The sequence below is a fragment of the Aricia agestis genome, chromosome 4, assembly GCF_905147365.1.
Source record: "Aricia agestis chromosome 4, ilAriAges1.1, whole genome shotgun sequence".
In the NCBI taxonomy this organism is placed as follows: domain Eukaryota; kingdom Metazoa; phylum Arthropoda; class Insecta; order Lepidoptera; family Lycaenidae; genus Aricia; species Aricia agestis.
In genome coordinates, this window is record NC_056409.1 from 16,021,812 (window position 1) to 16,046,447 (window position 24,636).

At 35.5% G+C, this 24,636-nt stretch overlaps 1 protein-coding gene across 1 annotated transcript in view; it reads right to left on the minus strand.

Annotated features, from left to right (window-relative positions):
• Positions 1–24,636, minus strand: part of LOC121725939 (nephrin-like) — a 100,201-nt gene that overhangs the window by 40,448 nt on the left and 35,117 nt on the right. Inside the window, exon 5 of the mRNA XM_042113138.1 lies at positions 14,357–14,467. Coding sequence (XP_041969072.1) covers positions 14,357–14,467 — 111 coding nt within the window. The remainder of the gene's footprint in view (positions 1–14,356; positions 14,468–24,636) is intronic.

Consider the following 24,636-nt stretch of genomic DNA (forward strand, 5'->3'; position numbering starts at 1 on the left):
AGACATCCGTCTTTATTAACTTCTAGATAACCCGCGCAACTCCGTTGCGCCAAAAGCCGTTTATTGCGCGGGAACCATGTACCGTTTCTTCTGCAAAAAAAAAAAAAAAAAACTATCCTATGTAACGTCCTTTCCCGGGATTTCAAGTATTTATATAATATGAAATTTCAACAAAATCCGTTTAGCAGTTTAAGCGTGAAGAATTAACCGACAGACACTTTCGCACATTTCTCTTTAAACGAGCAATTCTTGTATACATATACGGCTAAAAATCAACTATTTCTGTACTCGATCTTCATAATTTTGAAGTCGGTACCAGATAATATAGCTGAATCTTCAATCTGCCAGAATATTTGAAACTTTTGGAACTGGCACCGACTTCAAAATTATGAAGATTGAGTTCAGAAATACCTAGTTGATGTTTAGCCGAATTCGGAAAAAGGCACTTTAAGATAGGAAAAATTATTTAATATTTTGTTCATATAATATGCATGTTATTATTGTTTTTACCTTGGAAGTCGGTTTTAATTATTTGTTAAAAATAATAATTTCACTCTTTTTAGTTACTTACCTAGTAAACCATCACGTTCTATACTTACGTAGAATAACACACCCGCATATTATTCTACGTATCTTATTAGTTATTACAATTTGTTAACAGTCACACATACAAAATATCAGCTGCAGATAATTTTGAAACAATAAGTGCTTACATAAAAAAAAATCGAAGTGAACACGTGGTAAAAGAAACAAAAGTAAGCTGGCAGATTGAAGCAAGACGGCAGACAGTTATTGTACTATGAACGCTAAACGCAATGCAAAAGGTTGAAATTAGGTTGTTTTTCAGAATAGTAGCTAAAATTTAGCTACTATTCTGGAAAACACGGCGCGAAATCGCCGAGATATTATTTAGCTGCTAAATAATATCTCGGCGATTTCGCTCCGTTTGTATGGAAGTGAGACAGGCATATTGTTACTTGTATTATCGAAGCAACTTACTTCTCAGAAGTAATATCAAATGTGTGCCTTACGCTCTGGAGTTAAGGTTGAATTTGTTCAATTCTTATAACAGCGCCTAAACCCCCAAACTTGTATCTATAAGGAATCCGGAGTTCTCTTAGTATCTTCGGAACCATAGTATACCTCGGTGCAAAATCTTGCGTTTTGGTAGCATATGCTTAGGATGCTTTTCATAAAACCAAAATCACCATATGTTTCCATATAAATTTCGCTCGATTACTCATGGTTTTCATCATCAAGTCACCACTTTTGAGAAAATGGGACCAAATTGGAGTGAAACCTCATACAACAAAACAAAAATTTTGAAAATCGGTTCACAAACGGCGGAGTAATCGTTGAACATACACAAATAAAAAAAAATATCCACAGCCGAACATATAACCTCCTCCTTTTTGGAAGTCGGTTAAAAATTGAAGTCTTATAAAAACACAGACTATTATAGATTCGTCAGAAAACCTATTGGTAACTCTTGATGAGAATAATTTAGAATGATAATCTCCAACTATTTATGAGTTCGAAGTTATAATATACTTCATACTCAGTTCACATCGAGTATGCAAAATACTTCTAAAATCTGTGCAAAATACCATAACGCCCTTTGACATTGACACATCTGTCAATTCATTGTCAATCGTGGTTTGTATAGAAAACAATGAAATATCAAATAATATTATGAGAATTGCTACGAATAATAAAAACTAAGAAAAAGTAACTCCGTCAAAAAACATGCTGTAATACTTCTCAAAAATATGTACTTTAGGTACTTTCAAAACAATATTTGCAATATTTAGGTGGCCTTAAGCGGTATTAGGCTGACGTTACATGACAGTTCGAAAGGAACCAAAACGGTAATAGTATGGGAGTTACGTTTCCTTAGTTTTTATTATTCGTAGGATAATTGATAAGTTTTTTGATGGGGGGTGAATGACCGCTACGGACTGAATGCGGCAATTTGAGAATAGTGCAATAAATATTCAGTCATCAACATAATGTTTGGTACTTAGTATAATATTATAATGTAAGTTAGATAAATGTAAGTTTTATATTTGACTGTAGTATTCTTAAGCACAAAACAACTTAAATTTTAAGGACTGCAGAGAGAAGAATAACATGACGAAGCAACAAAAAGGCCAATTAAAAAGTTTGAAGCAAACAAGGAGGCTACAATTTAATTTAGTAGCTAATTCTCGCGTAACGACTCGCTGTAAGGGCACTTGGCAAATATGCTCCTCCGTACCGTCTGTTTAGAGTTATTTTACATCGCAGTTTATAAGAGATCCTTATGTCCTGACTCATGGGCATAAAGGTCGTGTGACCTGTCGGAGGTTAAATAATCCTAAACAGATTATTATATTCTATTCTTAACATGAAATAATTAATATAATATTATTAAAATTATCTAACTAAAAATATGAAATAATTCTTATTCTTTATTGGTTTCCTTTTTCAAAATTTGAATAAACCTTAACTAATTCTGTACTCAATCTTCATTCGTTTGTCGGTACAAATACAGAACTGAGATACTTGACATAGAATTTAGCCGGTACCGACTTCAAAAGAATGAAAATTGAGTACAGAATTAGTTGAGGCTTGAAATTCTTATAGCACTCTCCGTGCTAAAACGATCCTAATTGGATGAGACTATTAACTATTAACTGCTTTATTTCGCATCATCGGACATCGTGGTCCAGGAATAAAATTGAAAGCAAAAAGAGCCCGAAGCGTTTTATAGGACGCTAGAACTGTTGAATTTTACGGGAACCGAAGCAAAAAACATTCGCAGTAGTTGTTGCCGAGCTGTACAACACTTAATTCTTTTATTTGTATTCTATACAGTTATTCAAAGAGTAAATAAATGTGAAAAGTCCATTCAGTGCCATTTTAAAAGCAAAATTAATTTAAGATATTATGATGAAAATCGCGAGCTTCTTAGTTTTTTTTTAAATCACACTGTATTCCGAGGTACGTTTAGACTTCAACTTTTAACTTTTTGTTGTAAAAGCGAAAATTTTATTTTAAATGAGTAGTCAAATTTTACAGCAAAATGACTACATTATCATCATAACAGCTATTATCCTATCGTATCAGATAAGTACCAACGACAAGTCCTACAATATAATATTTCGTATTTTGTTTAGCTATTTAAAACTTTATGTAGGTAGTCGTTCAATTGATTACCGTCGTATTTATACCAGTCTTTATGAGTCCAGAGAAAAGAAAATGAAAAAATCGTCGTAATCATGTGGATCTTAATAAACGTCAAAAACATCTCCTTTCATGAGTCGTTAAGCGGATTCCTTTGGCCGAAAAATGTAGTAATTAGGCCCCAACGTTATATACGTAGGTACTTCTCCCTAGTTAATTAGAAGGACAAAAATGACGACTTATTTGGTTCATTAAGAGGGCTCGTTTCTTTCGAATCGTTAATTGGTATGACAATAATGTTGGGGCAACAGGAGTCAGCTCAAACATTTGGCGGCCGGCCAATTTGAGGTAGATAATAATAGGTTCGTGGAGAGATAAACAACGACAGTGATACTGGATGAAAAACATTCCACTTTTAAATTTTTGATTTAAAATTTATGGCAACCACGATAAATTTGTCGCGGTGTTTAATGTATGATGCTCATTTGTTTGACTAGACAAGAATGCTATTCTGACTCATTGATTCAAAGTGTTGACTGATTAAACGCTCTTGATTGTAATTTATAGCATAACGTTAGTATTTTATGTTAATTATTTTGCATTTCAAGTAATAACACTCCCACATGACTGGTTTCGGTGACGGTGGTCAGTTTCATTGAAACCAGGTCAGTTAAGCAGGAGTAATTTTATAGTGCCCAAGTGTGTACGCAGTATACAAGAGCACTCTCTATTCCTTTTACTCTCATAACCCAGTGGGACGGAAGACCGACACGACTGGCGAGAGATCAGGCGCAGGACCGACTTTTTACATGCCCACCCGGCGCATGGATCATCTTACTTGTCAAACAATCAGGTGATCAGCCTGCATTGTCCTAACCAAACTTGGAAATAATATATTTCCAACGCGGGAATCAAACCCACGACCCCCGAGTCAAGAGCCACGCTCTAAACCACTGAACCACGGAGTGGTTTCATCTGCATTTCAAGTATATTTTTATTGACACTAGCCTGTCCGTTCGTTAAAACCACAATGAAAATATGAAATAGATGTTTCTAGCTTGTAATAATTGAAAAGCTGCCTGCAGTATAACAATGTGAGCTTATGTATTCAATATTCCCGCGATTCTAATTCCATGTAAGGGACTTGCTCCATTTTCCCGCCTCCTGCCGCCCGCCGCCTGCGAGCTCGCACGACTCTATGGCACTTGACCCTATTTACTTTTAATTTGTTACTTTCAGGTTCCATTTTAGATTTTCTCTTAATAACGACTCGGTGCGATCCTTATGTTCACATTCCACTCGAGAGAATAGAATTTTATTTTTGTTAAACGTGCACGGGTTAGCGTTTTTACTTTCCACGGAACATTTTTTTATTTCAGAGTTGGTGACTTTTTAATGCGAAAGTTTAGGTATTTTATAATAGTAGTTTAAAAAATAACAACGTTTTTTAAGGTGAGATTAGAACAATGAGGCAGGATCGAGCTAAGCTCTAGTGCTCGCGTATCACGTCTAACTAGAATACACATCACAACTAGGAAAATCATAAACAAAGGTTAATAACTTCGACGTACATAATACATCTTCGCGTGTTTGCTCCATTAAGTATATTTACTTTGTATGAAGTTGTAACATAATAAGTGAAGCAGGCCGAAGTTTCAGTGCGGGCGCGGCTCGGTAATTGCGTTATAGTGGTCGGCTCTAACTTGACTATTGATCACTACGTCACACTACATTACACACACTATTCTTATTTCGCAATAAGGCTATACGTAAGTATCTGAGATTTTTGGTAGCCACATAAACTTGAGTGGTAGGTACGCATAACATTTTTGACTCTACGTCCATTATTTCGAGTGTCGCAAATTAAATTTGACTTACAAAATAATCAATTTGGCGTGAGCGATGTCGATTTAATTAAATAATGAAAATGATCCGACAAATTCAACCGCGGAACGGTTTGGGATGACAACCCTCAAATCCCTAAGGCTATGCATAATTCCGACTAAACCCGAAGCGCTCCTTCGGATTAACAACTGTTTATACAAGGAGGTTTCAACTTGCGTTGTATTGGCCTTCACGGAATGTGACCCAGCGATTTGCTGCCCTTTATCCAATTATTGCATTCACTGTTACTCAAGTATTCTACATCACTTGTTCTTTTGTAGGAAATAATTGAAATATGAGTAAATATTATTTTTCAGCATAGTCTCGATCATGCATAATTATGGTTAAACGTGCCATCTACATTTTCCGGATAAAATAAGTAAATACTAAATAGCCGCATTTAATATCGCCATTTATTTTATTCAACTTAACAACGCATCAAAATTTTCGAATACGAGCGAGATAATATTATTTCACTCCCTTTCTAACTATCATCATTCATCAGATACACTTCCGATTGGAGGAAGAATTTAAGAGACGCCACCCGCGCTGAAAGAGTTTGCAAAAATATGCATTGCAAAAAAAAAAAACGGACCCGTATAAAGGTCCACATTGCATAATAATATGTGAAACACATTTTAAACATCAAGTCTGCAATTTGTGAACACACACTGGATCAACCTCGCCACTACATAATATTTGATAAGCCACAAGTACTGCCTAAAGAACAGAGATATCGCCCACGAATGATACGCCAGGCTATAGAAATTAAAAGGCATCCATTCATGATTCAACCGAATATGGCTGGGTGCTGCCAACTAAAGTGATAAACTAAAGAACAACCCAAAAACTCCGCGGCTTCAAGACACTGTGACTACGTTCTGCGTAGAGAACACAAATAATAATAATTGATGAAATTTCGTGTACTGGAACAACTTCAGTGAGTTGAACGTCTGTAACCTCAGTCCATCCGTGACCACGGCCGCTGGGAAGCAGCCGAAACGTCGGGAATATAAAAAGTGCTCCGCGACAAAATCCGTAAATAAATTAAAAATAAATTTACAGTCCATTTAAAATCCATACAATTATTCATATTACCGAACCGCCATGTACTTATGATTGTTTAGGTACCACATAAATATTCTGTGCTGGTTCAACTTCTATAAACTAATACCGGTATGCACAAGCAGATACTACGAATAATAAAAGGACACTTTAAATAAAGCATAAGAGAATGCAGTAATAGCTATTTAAATACCAAACTATTATGAAATAAAAGCATCGTTAATTAACCCTAGAGCCGCCGCCTGCATATTTTACGGAGTATTCGATCCACGTGTAGCGATCTCGTGAATTTATCAGATCTCAACTAAAACTCATTAATTTCACGTCTGGATTTTGCTTCCGAAATAGACTCGGTATTCGCGGGAGATTTTTTCATCAAAATGTTTGTACCTGTTTGTTTTACGTCGTGTGGCTTTGATATGAGAAGTTATCCGCTGCAGAGTTATTACGTCGGTCGCGTCGAATATTCACGAAATAATTGAGATTCTAACTTAGCTTAGTTGGGACTTGGGACTTAGCCTGTTTAACATGGATTAAAATTAATAGTTAATCGATTAAACTTTGCTCTTACGTATTTACATTGATATAAAAAGAAGATTATGACACAATATGTGTGTGCATTGATCATAAAGTTTTGTTAACCAACCAAAATTGGTTTTCATCTGTGTGAAAATTATCGATGGCCCCAACGAATAAACGTGCAATCGAAAAAGACAACTTTTCAGGAAGCCAAAAAAAACGTTTGGAACCACATAACTTTGACTACATAAAAAATAGACAAATATAATGTATAATCAAATTAAAGGTAAAGAAATATCTTTCAGCTCATATATTTATTAAAAATCAAATATTGACGGTGTACCACATATTTAAGAAAAACCATATTAAATTATTATTCTAGTGAATAATATGTGACTTGTTAACACTATTGTATCAATGCACGTTTATTCGTGTCATAAATTAAATTTTAACAAGTGCAGTGAAATGTTGCATGGTTATTCCGCGTATATTTCTTTTCCCCCTGAGCTATGCTCTGGTCATTTACACGCTTATTCTTGTATATTTTGTTGCTTTTACATGTTTGTAAAGATAAAAGCCCGTATATTAGTGTTAAGAAGATCGACTCATTATTTATGTAATACGACCTTATTAGTGCATGGTATAAAATGTAAATTTATACTAATATTATGAAGTGGAAGAGTTTGTTTATTTGAATGCGCTAATCTCAGGAACTACTGGTCCGATTTGAAAAATTTTTTCGTTGTGACATGGTTCATTTATTGAGGAAGTCTATAGACTATAAATTGTCACTCTAAGACTAAAAGATGTGAAGAAACGTAGGAAAACGTGGAAAAAACCAGGAAAATTATTTGAAGGCGCTTATCTCGCCAACTACTAGATCAATTTTTAAGTTATTTGGCACAGATGTAGAGTAGACCATGACATGAAGAAAAATAGGCTATTTTTTTGCGAGAAAATGTACGGTTTCCGTTAAATTTCTCATTTATGCGGGCGGGGCTGCGTGGAACGTCTAGTTAGCTTATATTTTCTTGTTGACGGTTCAGTAAAAAAATATTGTTGACCTTTTGTTGTTGTTGACAAATATTGACCTCCCTCGCGCCTATACGAGGACACATACATATAAAATGAAGAACAACCTTGCCTATAGATCCTTCAAGAGAGAGATCACTCGGGCAAAGAAACAGCACGTCAATAGTATTGGTGAGAGAGTGCCTTTTTTGGGAACCCGTGAATTCTGGTCTCTGGTCTAAGCTATTGAAGAATATTTCTGAAAGCCATCCTACCATCCCTACAAGTAGGAAATGGATCGTTGGCACACGACGCAAAATACAAAGACGATCTTTTGGGTAATCTTTTTGCGTCAAACTCGGACCTTGATGACCTTGGAATAAAAACCGCCGACCATACCATGATGCAGAGGCATCATGTCGGATATTGGGTTACATCAGCGCTCAAGGTGAATAGCCCTGCGTACCCTTGATATCCAAAAGTCGAGTGGGCCTGACGGAATCCCTCCTATTGTGTTGAAAAAGTGTGCTTTAGAGGTGGCTCCGGTCTTAACGCGTCGTTTTCATTTTTCCCACTCTTGTGGCATTCTCCCGGCTTCTTAGAAAAGAGAGAGCCTTAGTATATCCGATCCCCAAAAAGGTGACCGCTCAAATCCTTTCAACTACAGACCAATTGCTAAAACCTCCGTCTTCTCGAAGATAATGGAATCCATTATCAGCTATTTCGATACTTGGGTGGCCAAACATTACTAAGCGACAAACACGTCAAACAGTACGGGTTCCAAAAGGGTCGCTTGGCTGGTCATCTCTTGGCGTACCAAACTCATCGTTGGGCTCAGGTGATTGTGTGGAAAGGAAAGGCATTGGCTGTTAGTTTGGACATTGTGAAGGCTTTTGATCGAGTTTGGCTAAAGCGCTGCTATCAAAGCTTCCGTCATAATATGGGATTCCGGAGAATTTATGCAAATAGGTCACAAGTTTTTTGGCACATCAATGACATGTTACAGACCAACGGCATTTATTGCTATGCTATGATATACGTGGGAGAGCCATGCTTCGGCACGAATGGGCCGGCTCGACCGGAGAAATACCACGTTCTCACAGAAAACCGGCGTAAAACAGCACTTGCGCTGTGTTTCGCCGAGTGAGTGAGTTTACCGGAGGCCCAATCTCCTAACCTATTTCTATAAAGTATCTGAATGGGGTAGATAGTACTTAGTCCAATCCAACCCCGCCAAGTCTGCGCGTTCAAAACTAAAAGTAACCAATGGTCGTATATCCTCGTTTTCAGGGCACCTCTTTAATAATCCCCTCCCAGCATTGAAATACTTGGCGTAAGCATATCAAGCGAAGTTCAGTTCCGATGTCATCTAGAGGATGATGCCAAGTTAGCCTCAAAAAAACTTGGTGTTCTTAACAGGACGAGACAGTATTTCAGTCTGGACCAATGCATGCAACTCTACAAGATGCAGGTTCAGCCTCACTGTTCTCATTTCTGGGCCCCCAAAGGGACCCCAAAATACCAACTAATCCCTTTAGATCGTATCCAACGAAGGGCTGCTCGAATTTTTGACTACCATAATGTTTCAAACAGGCTGAACCCCTTCGAATTACGCCGAGATGTAAATAGCTTCACTCTGCATCCTCAATCGGTTGTATCACGGGGAGTGCTCTGAGAAATTGTTCGGAATCATACCTCCTGCAACTTTTCGCCAACGTTCCACGTGAAAAATATACCATCCTCATGACCTTGATGAGTGGCAGTCTTCCACCGTGCTTTTTTTGCCTAACTTTCTGCCGCACGCAGTAAAATTTGGAATGAACTGTCACCACTAGTATTTCCGGACCTATACGACCTGCAAACCTTCAAGAAGAGAGCATATTCCCTCTTAAAAAGACCGGCAACTCACCAGCAGCTCTTCTGATAAACTTTACAACAGCTCTTCGAATAACCTTTAAGAAAACAGAAAAGACAAGAGAAATTAGTAAAAGAAAATAGAATAGCTGTGATTATTATATTCAAAGTTTCGCCATCTGCAATGAGGCATTACTAATAGAAGTCGCTTGCATTTTTACACGAATAATCATGCAAGAGTTATAACCCAAAGGAAATGATAGACACGTGCGCCAGATTATTTTAACACGTTTATTCTGGTAAACTCGAATAAACAAATAATCTGCAATAAGCGCATGTTTTATTATTGATGTGATTTAAGTTATTATTTTTTCCGTACAATAAAGGTCTACATTGCTATAAGATCGTTATTTTAAGTCAAAAAAAAAAAAAAAATTACATAGGTGTATCATAGGCTATGCAAACGAAAAATCTAAAAAAAATTTTTTGGGTAAGAGCTCTTGCACGTTTATTCGTTGGGGCCATCGATATATGTACGTATACACTTACACAAGCATGATTGAACATGAATTCTATGCGATTAAATTATCAACGTGCGGCACGTGCCGACTGGACGTCAAAAAAAGAATGCTGCTGTCATGTATCACACATCTCTTTTTACCACGCAGTGTTACTGATAGTGACATCTCTCTTGCTCAGGCGTTTGTTTCTCTATTCCGCTAGGTATATTAACTTTATGGCATTGATATAAGAAGACAAAACAAAAACCGATTGTCTTTTAACAGACTCATCTACAGCACTTTATAAACATAATATTTATAAGATAACCATTTATTAATAAATATTAAAGACCCTCTCATACTCGTATTGTTAACGGTTAATATAATATTTTTTCGCAACAATATTATATTTTTAACAAGTGATTGAAGCAATTACCATGTCAAGTTAATACAAGATGAAGCCGTTGTCTGTTTTCCTTTGTGACGTTACCGTCACAGTAACGTTATTACGTTTTCTCGTTAGTTAATTGATGTCACGGCAACATTTCAAACTTTATAATTAAATTAAGCGAAATTAACGACGGACGCATGTAATATATTATTCTGATACTTTGTATGTAAGAAAAATGATCGGGGAAATGGACTGAAATCTGCGGGGCTAAAACGGTAACATTTAGCAATTCCTCTCAATCAATTCAGCAAATGAATTGTCAAAACTGCCAAACTGACAAATGTCAAATTAGTACGATTTACTAGACATGAATTGCAAGCAGACTTGCATTTTGCGATTTAAGAAAAATGAATCATATTATGATTCAATATATGATTCTCCAAAGCGACCATTTTAGCCCCGCTGCTCTTTGGTAACAATTTATAATTAAATTGAATTATTTATTATATTGGGAGTTAAACAAAAGAGCGTGTGCGATGCATAGTAGTTTTTTTTTTGTAGTGCCTTCAGACAAGACACGACTATGACAGTATGACCGTGACATATAAGAAGTGTAGTACCTGGATGACCGAGCTTTGCTCGGTATAGTAAACACTCATTGACTTCGTGTTACTTAACAACGCCATCTGCTGGAATAGCTTTAGCTGTTGTTGTGTCGTTAAAGCAATTAGTTGCTCACAAAATAGTATTATTATTCGCCAATATATGTGAGGAAGAGTCATATATTTCAGTTTATCGATTATCGATAAAACACGAATAAAAAGACATTTTCTAAAAATGAATCTTAGCTAGATCGATTTATCGAAACTACATTTCATAAAAATCGTTGGGGCCGATCTGAGATTCCAATATATATATATATATATATATATATATATATATATATATATATATATATATATATATATATATATATATATATATACAAGAATTGCTCGTTTAAGGATATAAGATAAGATGTACTGTAGATATTACAGATATCATAATATGACACGTCACACAATTTCCGAACGATCATTTCCGCACTATGTCCGGTCACCAGTGACGGATTAAGACTACTTGATGCCCTAAGCAATCCATGACTATGTGTAAAAGTTTTAGTTGACATACGGATGTCAACTAAAACTTTTTTTGCTGAGGTTTTTGGTGAAGTGAGAGTGGTGAGACGTGATGCCCTAAGGACGGATGTTTTTTGTCCTTCTTCTGGTGCCCCCTCCGACGTGATGCCCTAGGCAATTGCTTAATTTGATTAAGGGTTAATCCGTCACTGCCGGTCACAGTCACGACTCACAAGTCAAAAGTGTATGTACTGCGTGCAGATGTACGCACACTTGTGAGACACGAGTATTCGCGACAAAGGAAATAATCCCAAGTTCGGCAATCGGATGTGGTCAATAGCCACCGCGCTCCGACTAATATTTGATTTCCTATAGAATCCAACAAGTGGCAAATAAATTGGGTAAGAGAATACGTGGAATTTGCTAAAGGATTAGTGTTATTTTTGTACAAATTCATATAATTATATTAACTATTATGATATTTAAGTACGTACAATGTCTTAAAACCTACTTTAAAACTTAAGAAAACTTCTGTTACAGATAGTACTGATTTTATTTTGCTTTTAGAAAGCCACTAAGATAACCACTACGAATAACTACTAAGATTTTTTATGTAGTAGAGTCATGCTTCGGCACGAATGAGCCGGCTTGACTGAACAAATACCACGGGCTCACAGAAAACCGGCGTGAAACAGCGCTTGCGCTGTGTTTCGCCGAGTGCGTGAGTTTACCGGAGGCCAGATTCCCTACCCTTCCCTTCCCTACCCTTCCCTTCCCTACCCTTCCCTATTCCCTTCCTTTCCTCCCCTACCCTGTAGTCATATTCCCTCTTAAAAGGCCGGCAACGCACCTGTAGCTCTTCTGATGTTGCGTGTGGCGACGGAAGTTGCTTTCCATCAGGTGACCCGTTTGCTCGTTTGCCCCCTTAGTTCATAAAAAAAGATAATAAGTACCTTGATCAAAATAACTTTTGTTAGAATGATAAATGTATCCTAAAGTTAATTCAGGACTGACATTTTCACGGCTTCCGTAAAAAATCACAAAAGATTCACTTTAGCCATTAGCCGTATAGTCAAAAAATATTTGTTCGATGCAAATGGCGCCTGCAAATGTCAATAATTTACTTAAGCTAAGTGAAATTTTACGTTTGATCTGGGATTGGGGATATCCCCTCGTCCTCGGGGCGGGGGGCAGCGCGGGCTGCGGGGGAAGTTTACACGGGTACCATTTGGAGCCTATCTCCCAGTGACTTATCGGCGAGTTCAGAAGCAATATATCAAAGTAATCGGTTTAATTTCTCATCTCCCACTTGAGGGAACTAACGCTTATTCCTTGTATGATAACGTCTTGATTTGTGACGCCGTCGGAGACCACTGAGTTGTGCAAAACGGTTCAAGGCTCCTACTAAACTGTGGATTAGTCTGACGATAATAACGCGTCACAACCTTTTGAATAAACAGCTATAATAAAGTTTGTTTGAATGTTTTGTTGCTTACACGCTTCAATATCTCTCTTCGCGTAATATCACGCTTCAAAGTCTCCAAGCAGAAATATTATTCAACATTTTACCATTAGCAATACCATAAGCACAAAATTACACACAACAACAACGGGTTGCTCCGAGAGTGCTGGCAGAAGATACAGCTCGCATACATTGGAACCGCACGGTAGAAAGAGAGTGGGAATATTACATTCTCTCCGACGCCATGCCGGTGGTCTGTTTTCCCTCCGTCCTACGAATTTTTTATCAGATCACGTGTCCACGAGTTTATCATTTCTATCCTCCCCAATAATATTATGTACAGTGCATCTAAACAAGATTTCAAAGGTCATTTTAGGATACAGCTATTTTAATAAAAACGTTACCCCACCTAACCCGTTACTGAAACTTTAATGACAAGACAGTTTTAGCGAGATAACCTGCGGCGATAACGGGTTACGTGAATATCGGTGACGTCACGGCTCACTAGCAGATTGATGCTTCATCATTTATAACTACCCTCCGGATACACCCGCATTTTTCTTTTTAAATCCACCTTACTTTTAGCCTTTTAATAACTACTCGTATCCCGCATTATTCTTACCTTACAGGAACTGACTGACTTAAAGCTGTTGAGTGAGAAATATTAAGAATATTAATTTAATAATTATCCTGCATTATTCTTACCTTAAAAATATTAAACACTAGATATCGCCCGCAACTCCGTTGCGCCAAAATTCATTTATCGTGCGGGAATCGTACATTTTTTCTTTTCAATTTATAATAAACCGGCAGAGTGCGATTTGCATTCGCACATGAACGGTACCGTACCATTATAGAGCAAAAATAGTAAAAAAATGTGTTTTTGTATGGGAGCCTAACTTAATAGGTAATTTATTTTATTAAAATGTTATTTTCAATCATTAAATAATAAATGTAGCTGAGTATTTTGTGAACATTTCAGGTGCCTAACTGTTGTCATCATTGATACCAAGCAAAAAATGATTGAAAAATCACGTTGTATGGGAGCCCCACTTAAATTGTTAATTTATTTTTAACCGACTTCCAAAAAGGAGGAGGTTATGTTTTTAGTATTTGTTGTTATAGCGGCAACTGAAATACATAATCTATGTAAATATCAACTCTACTTTTACCGTTTTTGGGTCACAGTCTGGACTCTGGAGACAGACAGACGGACAGACGAACAGACATCGAAGTCTTAGTAATAGGGTCCCGTTTTTACCCTTTGGGTACGGAACTCTAAAAATGACATTACGATGCGATGCGATGCGAATTGGCAGTTTTGTGTGGGAGTCCTAAGTTGAACTGAGTTGAGCGTAGTTTTGTTGAGTGGCGTTTGAGTTCTCACCTCCCCGGACCTCGCAGATGAGGACGAGCTCGTTCCCTTCCTCCAGCGGCCCCACCACGCCCGAGATGTCCCTCCCCGACTTGTCGTACAGGATCAGCTGGTGCGGTGGCACTGGAACAAAATAATATACATTTAGCACGTTTATTTATCGACTTCAAAAAAGTCCTGCGTGAATATGTCTTTTTTGTTCCTACTGTTTCCTTCTACTTTGCAAGGGCACAATATACATAATAATATCATAGAGTAACTCAGCCATGTCTTTCAAATCGAATTCACTCAACAGACATAAAAGTTCAAACGAAGGATCGAGACACACAACTTTATATTATACGAGCTTTTGCCCGCGGCTTCGCTCGCGTTAGCAAGTATTATTATATACAAATTTTCATCCCCTATTTTGACCACTTGGGGGTAGAATTGATCAAAATCCTTTCTTAGCAGATGCCTACGTTATATCATCTACCTGCATGCCAAATTTCAGCCCGATCGGTCCAGTGGTTTGGGCTGTGCGTTGATAGATCACCATGTCAGTCAGTCACCTTTGAGTTTTATATATATCTATGATGAAGGGCAAAATAGGTTTAAAATTATCTGTTCGCTTCTTTCGTTCATACCTTAGTTAATACTTTATTAATTAGGTTAAAAGTAAAAACTAACTCAGAACAAAATATTTTAAGTTTCTGAGTGCTCTCCACTTCTTAAGGAATAAAGTAGTTGTTCGTTGAAAATAATATTCAAATACAAGTGTTTTGATTTTATTTCTTTAATACAATTCAGAGAGAACGCTCGTCGAAAAACGAACACAATTTAAGTTTTATCTTTCACTTAAAAGTTGAATTCAGTCAGGTTTCATTTTTGTTGTCTACAAAATAAGGTCACTATAAAAATTGTGCGGATCGTTTTTTTTTAAGATTATCTTACAGTTTTAAAAGATGTTTTAAGCAAATGCATTTACTAGTTTTAAGCGTTTTTAAAGTAACAGGTCCTAGCTTTACCACCTTAAACCTTAACCATCTTAAATTATTTTTCTGCCAGGCTTTTTGTCTGTTTATGTATAAACGTTCATAAGCGGTGTAATTTAAGGCGATTCTCAGATTATTTTTATGATGAAAAATACTTTGGGTAAAGGTTTTATAATGAAAAATAAGGGTTGTATAAAGAAAAACGGCCCCGACGGTGAGTAAACCTGAAACACGGTCGGGCTCGGGTCAAATGCTCCTTTTACACAGACGAAAACAAAATTTGAGCACAAGACGAGATAAAAGCTTTCATTAGATCCATATAAGATTTATGTACGTTTAGAATGTGATCATCAACTTAATGTCAAAATTATAGTTAGCATATCCGGTGCACTACTTTGCTACCTTATGAGTTTCGACTATAAAAATAATTATATTATTACTAGCTGTCCCGGCAAACGTTTCTTTGCCATAATATAAAGTATTTCGCCCGTATTATTTTATTGAAGTGACTAAATAAGTATGTCACCATGGCAACGTCCATCGCTATCCCGTCTCACAAACAATGGTCGCTTTCAGTCTCGTGTTGTAATAATTTACTATTATTTATTCAACAAATGCACTTATCAATATAATAAGTACCCAGGAGCCGATTCTCAGACCCACTGAATATGCATATTATAACATTTGGTTAAAATCAGTAAAGCCGTTTCGGAGGAGTAGATACGAGTATGCGGCCTAAATTTGTGACACGAGAATTTTATATACAGGGTGTAACAAAAATAAGTGATAATACTTTAGGGTGTGTATGTGTTCCTTGTAGAGAGTTCACTGTGAAAGTGGCAGCGCTGAAAGACCAAAAAATTTTTTCACTTTGGTATGGGGAAACTCGTGACGCTCGGGCCTTTGCCCATACAAAAGTGAAAAAATTTTTTCGTCTTTCAGAGCTGCTACTTTCACAGTGAACTCTCTACAAGGAACACGTACACACCCTAAAGTATTATCACTTATTTTTGTTACACACTGTATAAGATAAGATGTTTCACTAAAGTTCGTGATAGAGAGATAAATAGACTTTGGGTCGAGTCCCGGATATAACTATATTATATTGTCTAGTATAGTATAGTATAGAGTATGTCAGTCTGTCTTAAGTATAGTATATCTTTATTAGTATAGTATAGAGTGCTACAACAGATGCTACAGTACTGAAGCGAAATGCTTGGAAGTTGGAATTAAAAGTGCAAGCATGGACTAGTCCCTACAGAAATGATTAAAAACATATCACATTGGCACCCGATGAACCACAACATAATATGCCTGTATGAATGGCCTTGATCGACATAGCATAGCTGCTTCGAAATCATGGTCCATCGTGTCCAACGTGAAGGAGCTACTACACGTATGGCGTAAGCACAATTAGAAGACATCCTGAATCTACAATTCAATTCAGAAATGTGAATTCGCAGTATGCTAATTTAAATAAATGAAAATAGTAATATCCTCCTCCGTTTAAATCCCTATTAACTTGATTTACGTAATTTTGAAGATATGCAACCCGCATTCTAGAAATGAATGCATAAGTAATGTTTAAATTTGCATTTATAAAATATACAAATAACGCTGTCATTACTGATGTCGAATAAAGTGACAAAAATTAAAATTCTATATAAAACTATAAATGTAAGTCTCCTTGTTTAATAGTATCTAAGTAATAATTGTTGTCTTTTTCTTTTTTTTTTTCTAATTCTAATTGTCTAATTTTAGAAGGTTTTCGGAGCTTTCCAATATTTTATAGGTATAGCTTATTAAAACGAAATACCTAGGTATATATTTCCTACGTACACACTTACATGGTATTAGAAAAGTTGAAAAGCATGTTTGATCACTTTGACCTATTAAATCACAATACTGTTTTTAACCACGTTTTCCTTGAATATGATATCGAGTAGGGCAAAACGACTACTCTCTATTGTAATAACAAGAACTTTTAAAAGGGCCGATGTATAAATAATAAGAAGAAACCCTTTCCAATAAAAGCTATATAATGGTTTATGGCGGTCGCCTTATTGCTTACCAATAGTTTCGACAATAATACTTCAATTCAGTATGTGTTTAAATCGGTATCCCTGAAATTTTATGTAAGACAAAACAATATTATGTAGATATGAAAAATGTTTTCTATCTATCCAACACAAAAAATATTATTTGAAGCCTAACGAACTAGTTTAAATTTAATTTCGCACGATAATTTTTAATTGTAATTAACACGTTAAGCTAAACGTTTTAGAATGCTAATTTAAATAACTGATCATTAATATTAATTAGTCCGAAAAAATTTAACTTACTGAAGTCGAAATTCAATCTCTGATAAAACATTCGGTTTGAAAACAAAACATCGATTGGAAGTTATTTAATAACAAAAGATAAATATCAGGTAACGAACAATGAAGGTCGGCCACAAACCAAATTACGAGGTTTAACCCTTGCTCGCTATTATGAAAGTATGCGGCCTACTATTGTATCGGGCTGTTGGGTTACCTAGTATGAGTAGGTCGACGATTCTGAACAATCGAAACAAACAATCTTTCAATAACAGTTCCGATAATATTATGTTTTCGATGCAGTGTAGCTTTAATGTCACTACAAAATTATATTTTAATAGATGACGCCCGCAACTCCGTTGCGCCAAAATTCGTTTATCGCGCGGGAACCGTACATTTTTACGGGATAAAAAGTATCTTATGTCCTTTCCCAGGACACAAAGCATCTCCGTACGAAATTTCAGCTAAATCGGTTCAGCGGTTGGGGCCTGAAGATGTAATAGACAGACAGGCAGATAGACAGACACACTTTCGCATTTATAATATTATAATAATAATAATAAATCTATATATATATATAAATGGATTTTCAAATGTGTTAGTCGCGCTAAAACTCGCAAACGGCTGAACGGATTAGGCTGATTTTGGTCTTAAAATATTCGTAGAAGTCCTGGGAAGGTTTTTAAGTGACACGAAGTTCACCGGGACAGCTATTATTATAATAAATAAACTTAATAAATAATAATATAATATTATAATTGTATAATAATTTTAATATATCTATACTAATATTATAAAGCGGAAGAGTTTGTTTGAACGCGCTAATCTCAGGTCCACGTGAGCATGTGAGCTAGTTGGGTGTGCTAATGTTGGATTAAAATAGCAGAATCAGGATTGGGCCAGTTGGCAGTCATTAGAGCGCGCGTTGGCGGCTGCAAGTAGCAAATGAAACAAGCAATTTTAGGGAATTTCATAGTTGACAGTGTCAATTAAATGGCTTCCATTCGGCACTGACGTTTTGTTTTAGAACGTAGTGCCCATTACCAGTTTGATTTATTGGTAGTACTAATTAATGGTTTCGCAAATATATCAAACGCCATACGCGCAATTTTCGCAGAAATGATATAATAATATGACGTCTTCTTTTGTTAAATCTAATTTAAAAAGAGAGGGCTATTTTAATGTATAGGTGGATTCTTCTTTACGGTCTCAATCGACTAAAAAACTCTTACGCTGTTCACATGATTGTTCGCAAAATCGTGTTCATTAAAACAAGACTTGAAAAAAGAACCCAAAAAAAAGAAGGTAGGATTTTACGAAACGAGCCTCTTTGTTTACATTCATATACAACAGAAAACCTTATATTGAATCTCCGACCCGAGATCCACATGTGATATGATAATAAATCGTACAGCCGAGGCAAAGTCTGAAATTATAGCGTTTGAATAATGCATTAACATTTTCACGATAGTGGTTGTAAAAGCGACTTCTATGCGGCGCCGTGGAATGCTTGTTCTATCGAAACATAAATTCCACTAAGCAAGTTTATATTTATGCATGTACGATCATTTTTCGCCATGAAATATGCAATTGAAGATAATTGTAGGATTACACAGCGTTATTGCAGGCGATATCGCGGATTAAATTACACACCGTAGCCGCCAAACGATATCGTAACGATTTAAAATGTCTGCTTTATATGCAACTAGCTGTCCCGGCAAACATTGTTTTGCCATAAAATTATTTTCCCTATTTTCCTGCTTTCCTCTTGAAGGTTTTTCTGATTTTTTTCTATAGACCTCACGGAGCCCGAGACCTTTCCAACGAATGCAAAACCGTGGAAATCGGTTCGTGCGTTCTGGAGTTATAGCGCCAGGAAGGAAAACCGAAGGAAAATGTCGTGATTCTAGTGTTTCGCCATAAAGCAGGGAGCACAATGGCTCTGGTTGCGGAACCAATAATGGCAATCTTAGGTATTATTTTCGGTTAATAAAAAAAAAATCGAAAATTAATGTCTAAAACAAACAAATATAACAGTACAACTTTGTAGACATTTTACAAAAAATAAATACACTCCCGGGGGAGGCAACATGTGCGCAATAATCATCAAAACCTATTTTAAAAATGCTTTATAAAAATAAACATAATCAATAAGTAATAAAATAAGTCTTGTCTTCTAAATTACCTACAAAATTATAAAAATTCCCGGTGACTCTGCTGGTAATTTTCGCCGGTAAATTTGTCATGACCTTCTTCGCCCTTTGACTCCTGCAAGATGACGTCTCGTACTTTATCGTCTAGTCTTGCCGGTTCAGCCAGCTTCCGACGTAGTGTGCGGTGTGGCGGTCCGGCCGACGTTCAAATGTTTCGTATCAGAAATTTCGGACAATGTGCGGCCGGACTAAAGGTCTCAGCAACCAGGCCATAAGCTCCAAAAAAAATAGTTGTTACACTATTTGACAGGATTGGACAACAAATGTTTGACATGTAATAAACAAATCAGCATCTATGGAAATGATAAAGTATTCATTAATCATTACACATATCAGGTTTTCATTGTTTTTAGATGTATTCTGCTATTCGGGACGAAAACAAATCCAACAAATCAAAAACCATGGCAATTGGTCCAGCCGTTCTCGAGTTATAAGTGTTGTTATAACATACACGACTTTCTTTTATATATATATAAGATAAGATAAGATAAGAAGATATAAGATAAGATAAGATAAGATAAGATAAGATAAGATAAGATAAGATAAGATATAAGATATAAGATAAGATAATTCTACAAAATTATGGCAAATACCTAGTAATCTGTTAGTAGGTAATTAAAGTATCATGAAAACATAATCATTATTGTATTATCAGTAGTGCACAGTTTTCCAGATATCCTTTTTATTAAAACGTTTTAATTTTGCAATACTTTTATGACTCTAACTTAATCATAGCTTGTTTTATCCTTGTCCTTTTTTCCTCGAAGTCATAACGTGAAAGGAACACTTCTTTTATGGCGGGCAATGAGGGAGCAGGGTTGTAGAGCGGCCACAATAGATCGGTTAAGTTTCCCGCGCTTATAGTGCCAATATGGCGGTCAGCATATGCTAATACTGACCATTTACGGGTTTTCCGGTTTTCTTGCCTGCAAAACACGCCTGTTATTTTGTGCAATATATTTTTAACGATTTTGATAACGGATCTGAGTATTGCTCTACAATATAATTATAATTGTAAAAAATGTTTGTATTTTTTTATTATTCAGTATTCAAAATGAAATATAGTGAGTGTGGCAAAGCGCGCCACCCCGACAAGTGCGCCATATAGAGCAAATTCCATACCAGCTGGTGATTGGAGATTTCCAATCAGCTGCAGTTATAGCTAAGGCTATTAGTTATAGCTATATGGCACACTTGCCTGGGTGGCGCGCTTTGCCGCAGTCACTATAACATACATAATATAAAGAAAGAGTTTTATACAAAATATTTTTTGAACCCACCGCTGATTCGGCATTCGGCAACCAACACAGCGAGAACATTCGGATTTTATATACCTTCTAATTACTCAGTAATAAAATAATATTCTAGAGAACGAATTTATACAATCGTCACGACTAAATTGCCGTGCAAATTAAAATATTTTATTTGAATAACCTTTTGCATTTTCATTACTCCGTACTCATTCATGTGTACAATCGTTTCGGATCGGCTTACACCTAATAAGAAAGATCGATACCGCTCAGCTGCTTTGCCAACTTGTTTCATTAAATTCAAATTTCGTGTTGTACTTATTAATTCAGGCGAGCGTTTTCTTCGCACGTCGTGAGCTGCTGCTTTTTATATTCCCGCCGTATTCCCGATCTAAAGAGGAAAGTTTTCGAGAATTTCCAAAGCACTTTGAAATTGTATCGGAATTTCTTGGGACACTTGGCTCCGATTGATGCGTTCGCTTCGGTCTTTAGCGTTAATTAGGTGATGATTTATATGTTTCATACAAAACAAACTGATTATTTAAATAAGTATAATAATATATTGTGGCAACGTTATTTAAGCTTTTGTGTCTGAATATAATAATTTTGATAGTAGTAATTATTTGAGATAAACTGTTATTCGAAACATAAAGTGCTCCACTTGTAAACTATTAACAGCATGAATCACGATATAATTTTCTGTCATAAGTCATCAACCCATCTCGATGCCTTTTATCTTCAAACTACGTTTAGATAATTGCACTAGAAGTTATAACTTTAAAGTGAAAATGAAGTCTCCCTTGCATTATAGTATAAAGCGAAGTTTGGGTAAGTCGCTTATAAAATGAGTTAGTGAGTTCGCGTTAAACAATCCACTTAACGTGCCATTTATAATGTCGTTTTACAAAGTGAAAACTTCCATCTCGATGTGAGACGCTTGAAATGTGATAAGTCGAAAATTTATAACAGACTTTGAACTTATATTAATTGATGGGTATTTTTAAACATCGGGTGACGTGAAAAAATGTGTATCATTATTTCGGAAAGCATCAGAATACCTCGTTAAGGTTTGTTTATAATTACGGAGTTTTTTAAAATCTCGTTAACACGTGGCTTAGGTTACTTGGGATGGCGGACACTCCGATTTCAGCGGTCAGCCTCAGGCTCTTTGATTCAAAAAATGTGGGAAATTAATATGGCTCTATATTATTTTTTATGATATTTATTCATACATTAACAATAATTAAAAAATCGATCAAGTGCGAGTTGGACTCGCCCATGAAGGATTCCACAGCAGCAATAGAGTTTATTTTAATGAAATGAAAAGGTTTTCGAATTACTTATTTTTATATTTCAGTTGATTTAATGAAAGTTAAATTAAGGCTTACCATAATTTATGACGTATAAAAAACTACTTGCTAGATTTCGATCAAACCAATTTTCGTTGGTAGTTTTTAGGGTTCCGTACCCAAAATGTACAAAATAACCGTACAAAATGTTCTTGATTATTTTAATGTCCATCTACTGTTTTACCAAATAAAGATTATTTTATTTTCTTTCTTTCTTTCTTTCAAAGGGTAAAAACGGGACCCTATTACTAAGATTTCGATGTCTGTTTGTCCGTCTGTCTGTCAGCAGGCTGTATCTCAAGAACCTCTATAGCTAGACTTCTGAAATTGTCTAAGATTGTGTTTATCTGTTGCCACTATAACAACAAATACTAAAAATTAAATTAAATTAATATTAGGCTCCCATACAACAAACGTGATTTATTGGCCGTTTTTGCTCGATATCAATAATGGTAATAGCCTACCTATTTGAATTGTTGTTGTCATTTGAATTGTTCACAAAACTCTCGGTTGTATTTATACTTTAATAATTTATAATAAAATTTAAATTAAATAAAGAATTAAGGGGGGCTGCCATACAAAAAGCCACATTTTTTACCTATTTTTGCTCTATAATGGTACGGAATCCTTCGTGAGCGAGTCCAAATCGCACTTGTCCGATTTTTTAATAGTAATGTACATCTTTTATATATTTTAGACTTATTATATATATATATATATATATATATATATATATATATATATATATATATATATATATATATATATATATATATATATATATATATATATATATATATATATATATATATATATATATATATATATATATATATATATATATATATATATATATATATATATATATATATATATATATATATATATATATATATATATATATATATATATATATATATATATATATATATATTCTTTAGAAGTTAGAGGGGGGAGAGGGGGACATTTTACCACTTTGGAAGAGTCTCTCTCGCAAACTATTCAGGTTAAAAAAAGGATACTTATTAGAAACCTCAATATGATTTTTGAAGACCTATCCATAAATACCCCACACGCATAGGTTAGTACTTGTAAACATTGCTTTTGTTTCAGTTGTACCTATGGGGACCTCTAAAATTTTTAATAATTTTTCCATTTTTGTATCAAAATCTTAATGCGGTTTACATACTTACTACATCTACTTACCAAGTTTCAATAGTATAGCTCTTATAGTTTCAGAGAAAAGAGGCTGTGACATACGGACGGACAGACAGACAGACGTCATGAGTCATGACGAATCTATAAGGGTTCCATTTTTGCCATTTGGCTACGAAACCCTAAAAATGTGTGGCTTTAAAGCTAAGTACACATTTTTAATAATTATTATATACTTACATACTTATTATAGAAGTCTGTTGACAACATGATTAAACATGTTGTTAACGGACATCTCATGAATCAGCAAAAATTAAATGTCGAGTATTTAAGTACTGCAGGCACACGTCGCGTTGTACTCGTCAGTTAATTTGCCGAATTGATAAAATATTGTGTTAGATTAAAGTGATTGCTTTGTTTTTCTGAATCAAACCGTATTTAGACCGATTTCACAAATGGCCCGGCATGAAATAGCCAGCGAATGAGCTTATGTAAGGCGGTTAATGTTATCTAAACAAATATCGGCCAAAGCAGTTTAAACATATTTGTAATTCAAGTGGCTCCTTTACAATTTAAAATTTTGTAAACAGTATGTAGATGGAGAACGTTATAAATTCACCAGAACTTTCTAACTGTAACAGTTTTTTAAAGAACTCATTAAAATAACTGGCGAGGGTTCTTTACGTTCTAGATTTTGTTTATATTTTTAATTTCTTTATCGATTTTTATAACTCATACCACCGACCTCCATTATACAAGTACTGGAGATCAGTGACTCATACCTAAGCTATTTAAACCTTCAAGTAAATATTATGCAATAGACGACCTCTGTGGCTCAGTTGGTGGCCCGTTGCGCGCAAGCCGGTGGTCGCGGGTTCGAATCCCGCTGACGGAACAAAAAGTTTTCAATGTTCCTGGGTCTCGGATGTGTATTATTATATTATGTATGATATAATAAAAATCTTAAATATATGTATAATATAAAAGTATTATTTATACTTACTTATTTCCGTTGTCTGGTACCTACCCGTAA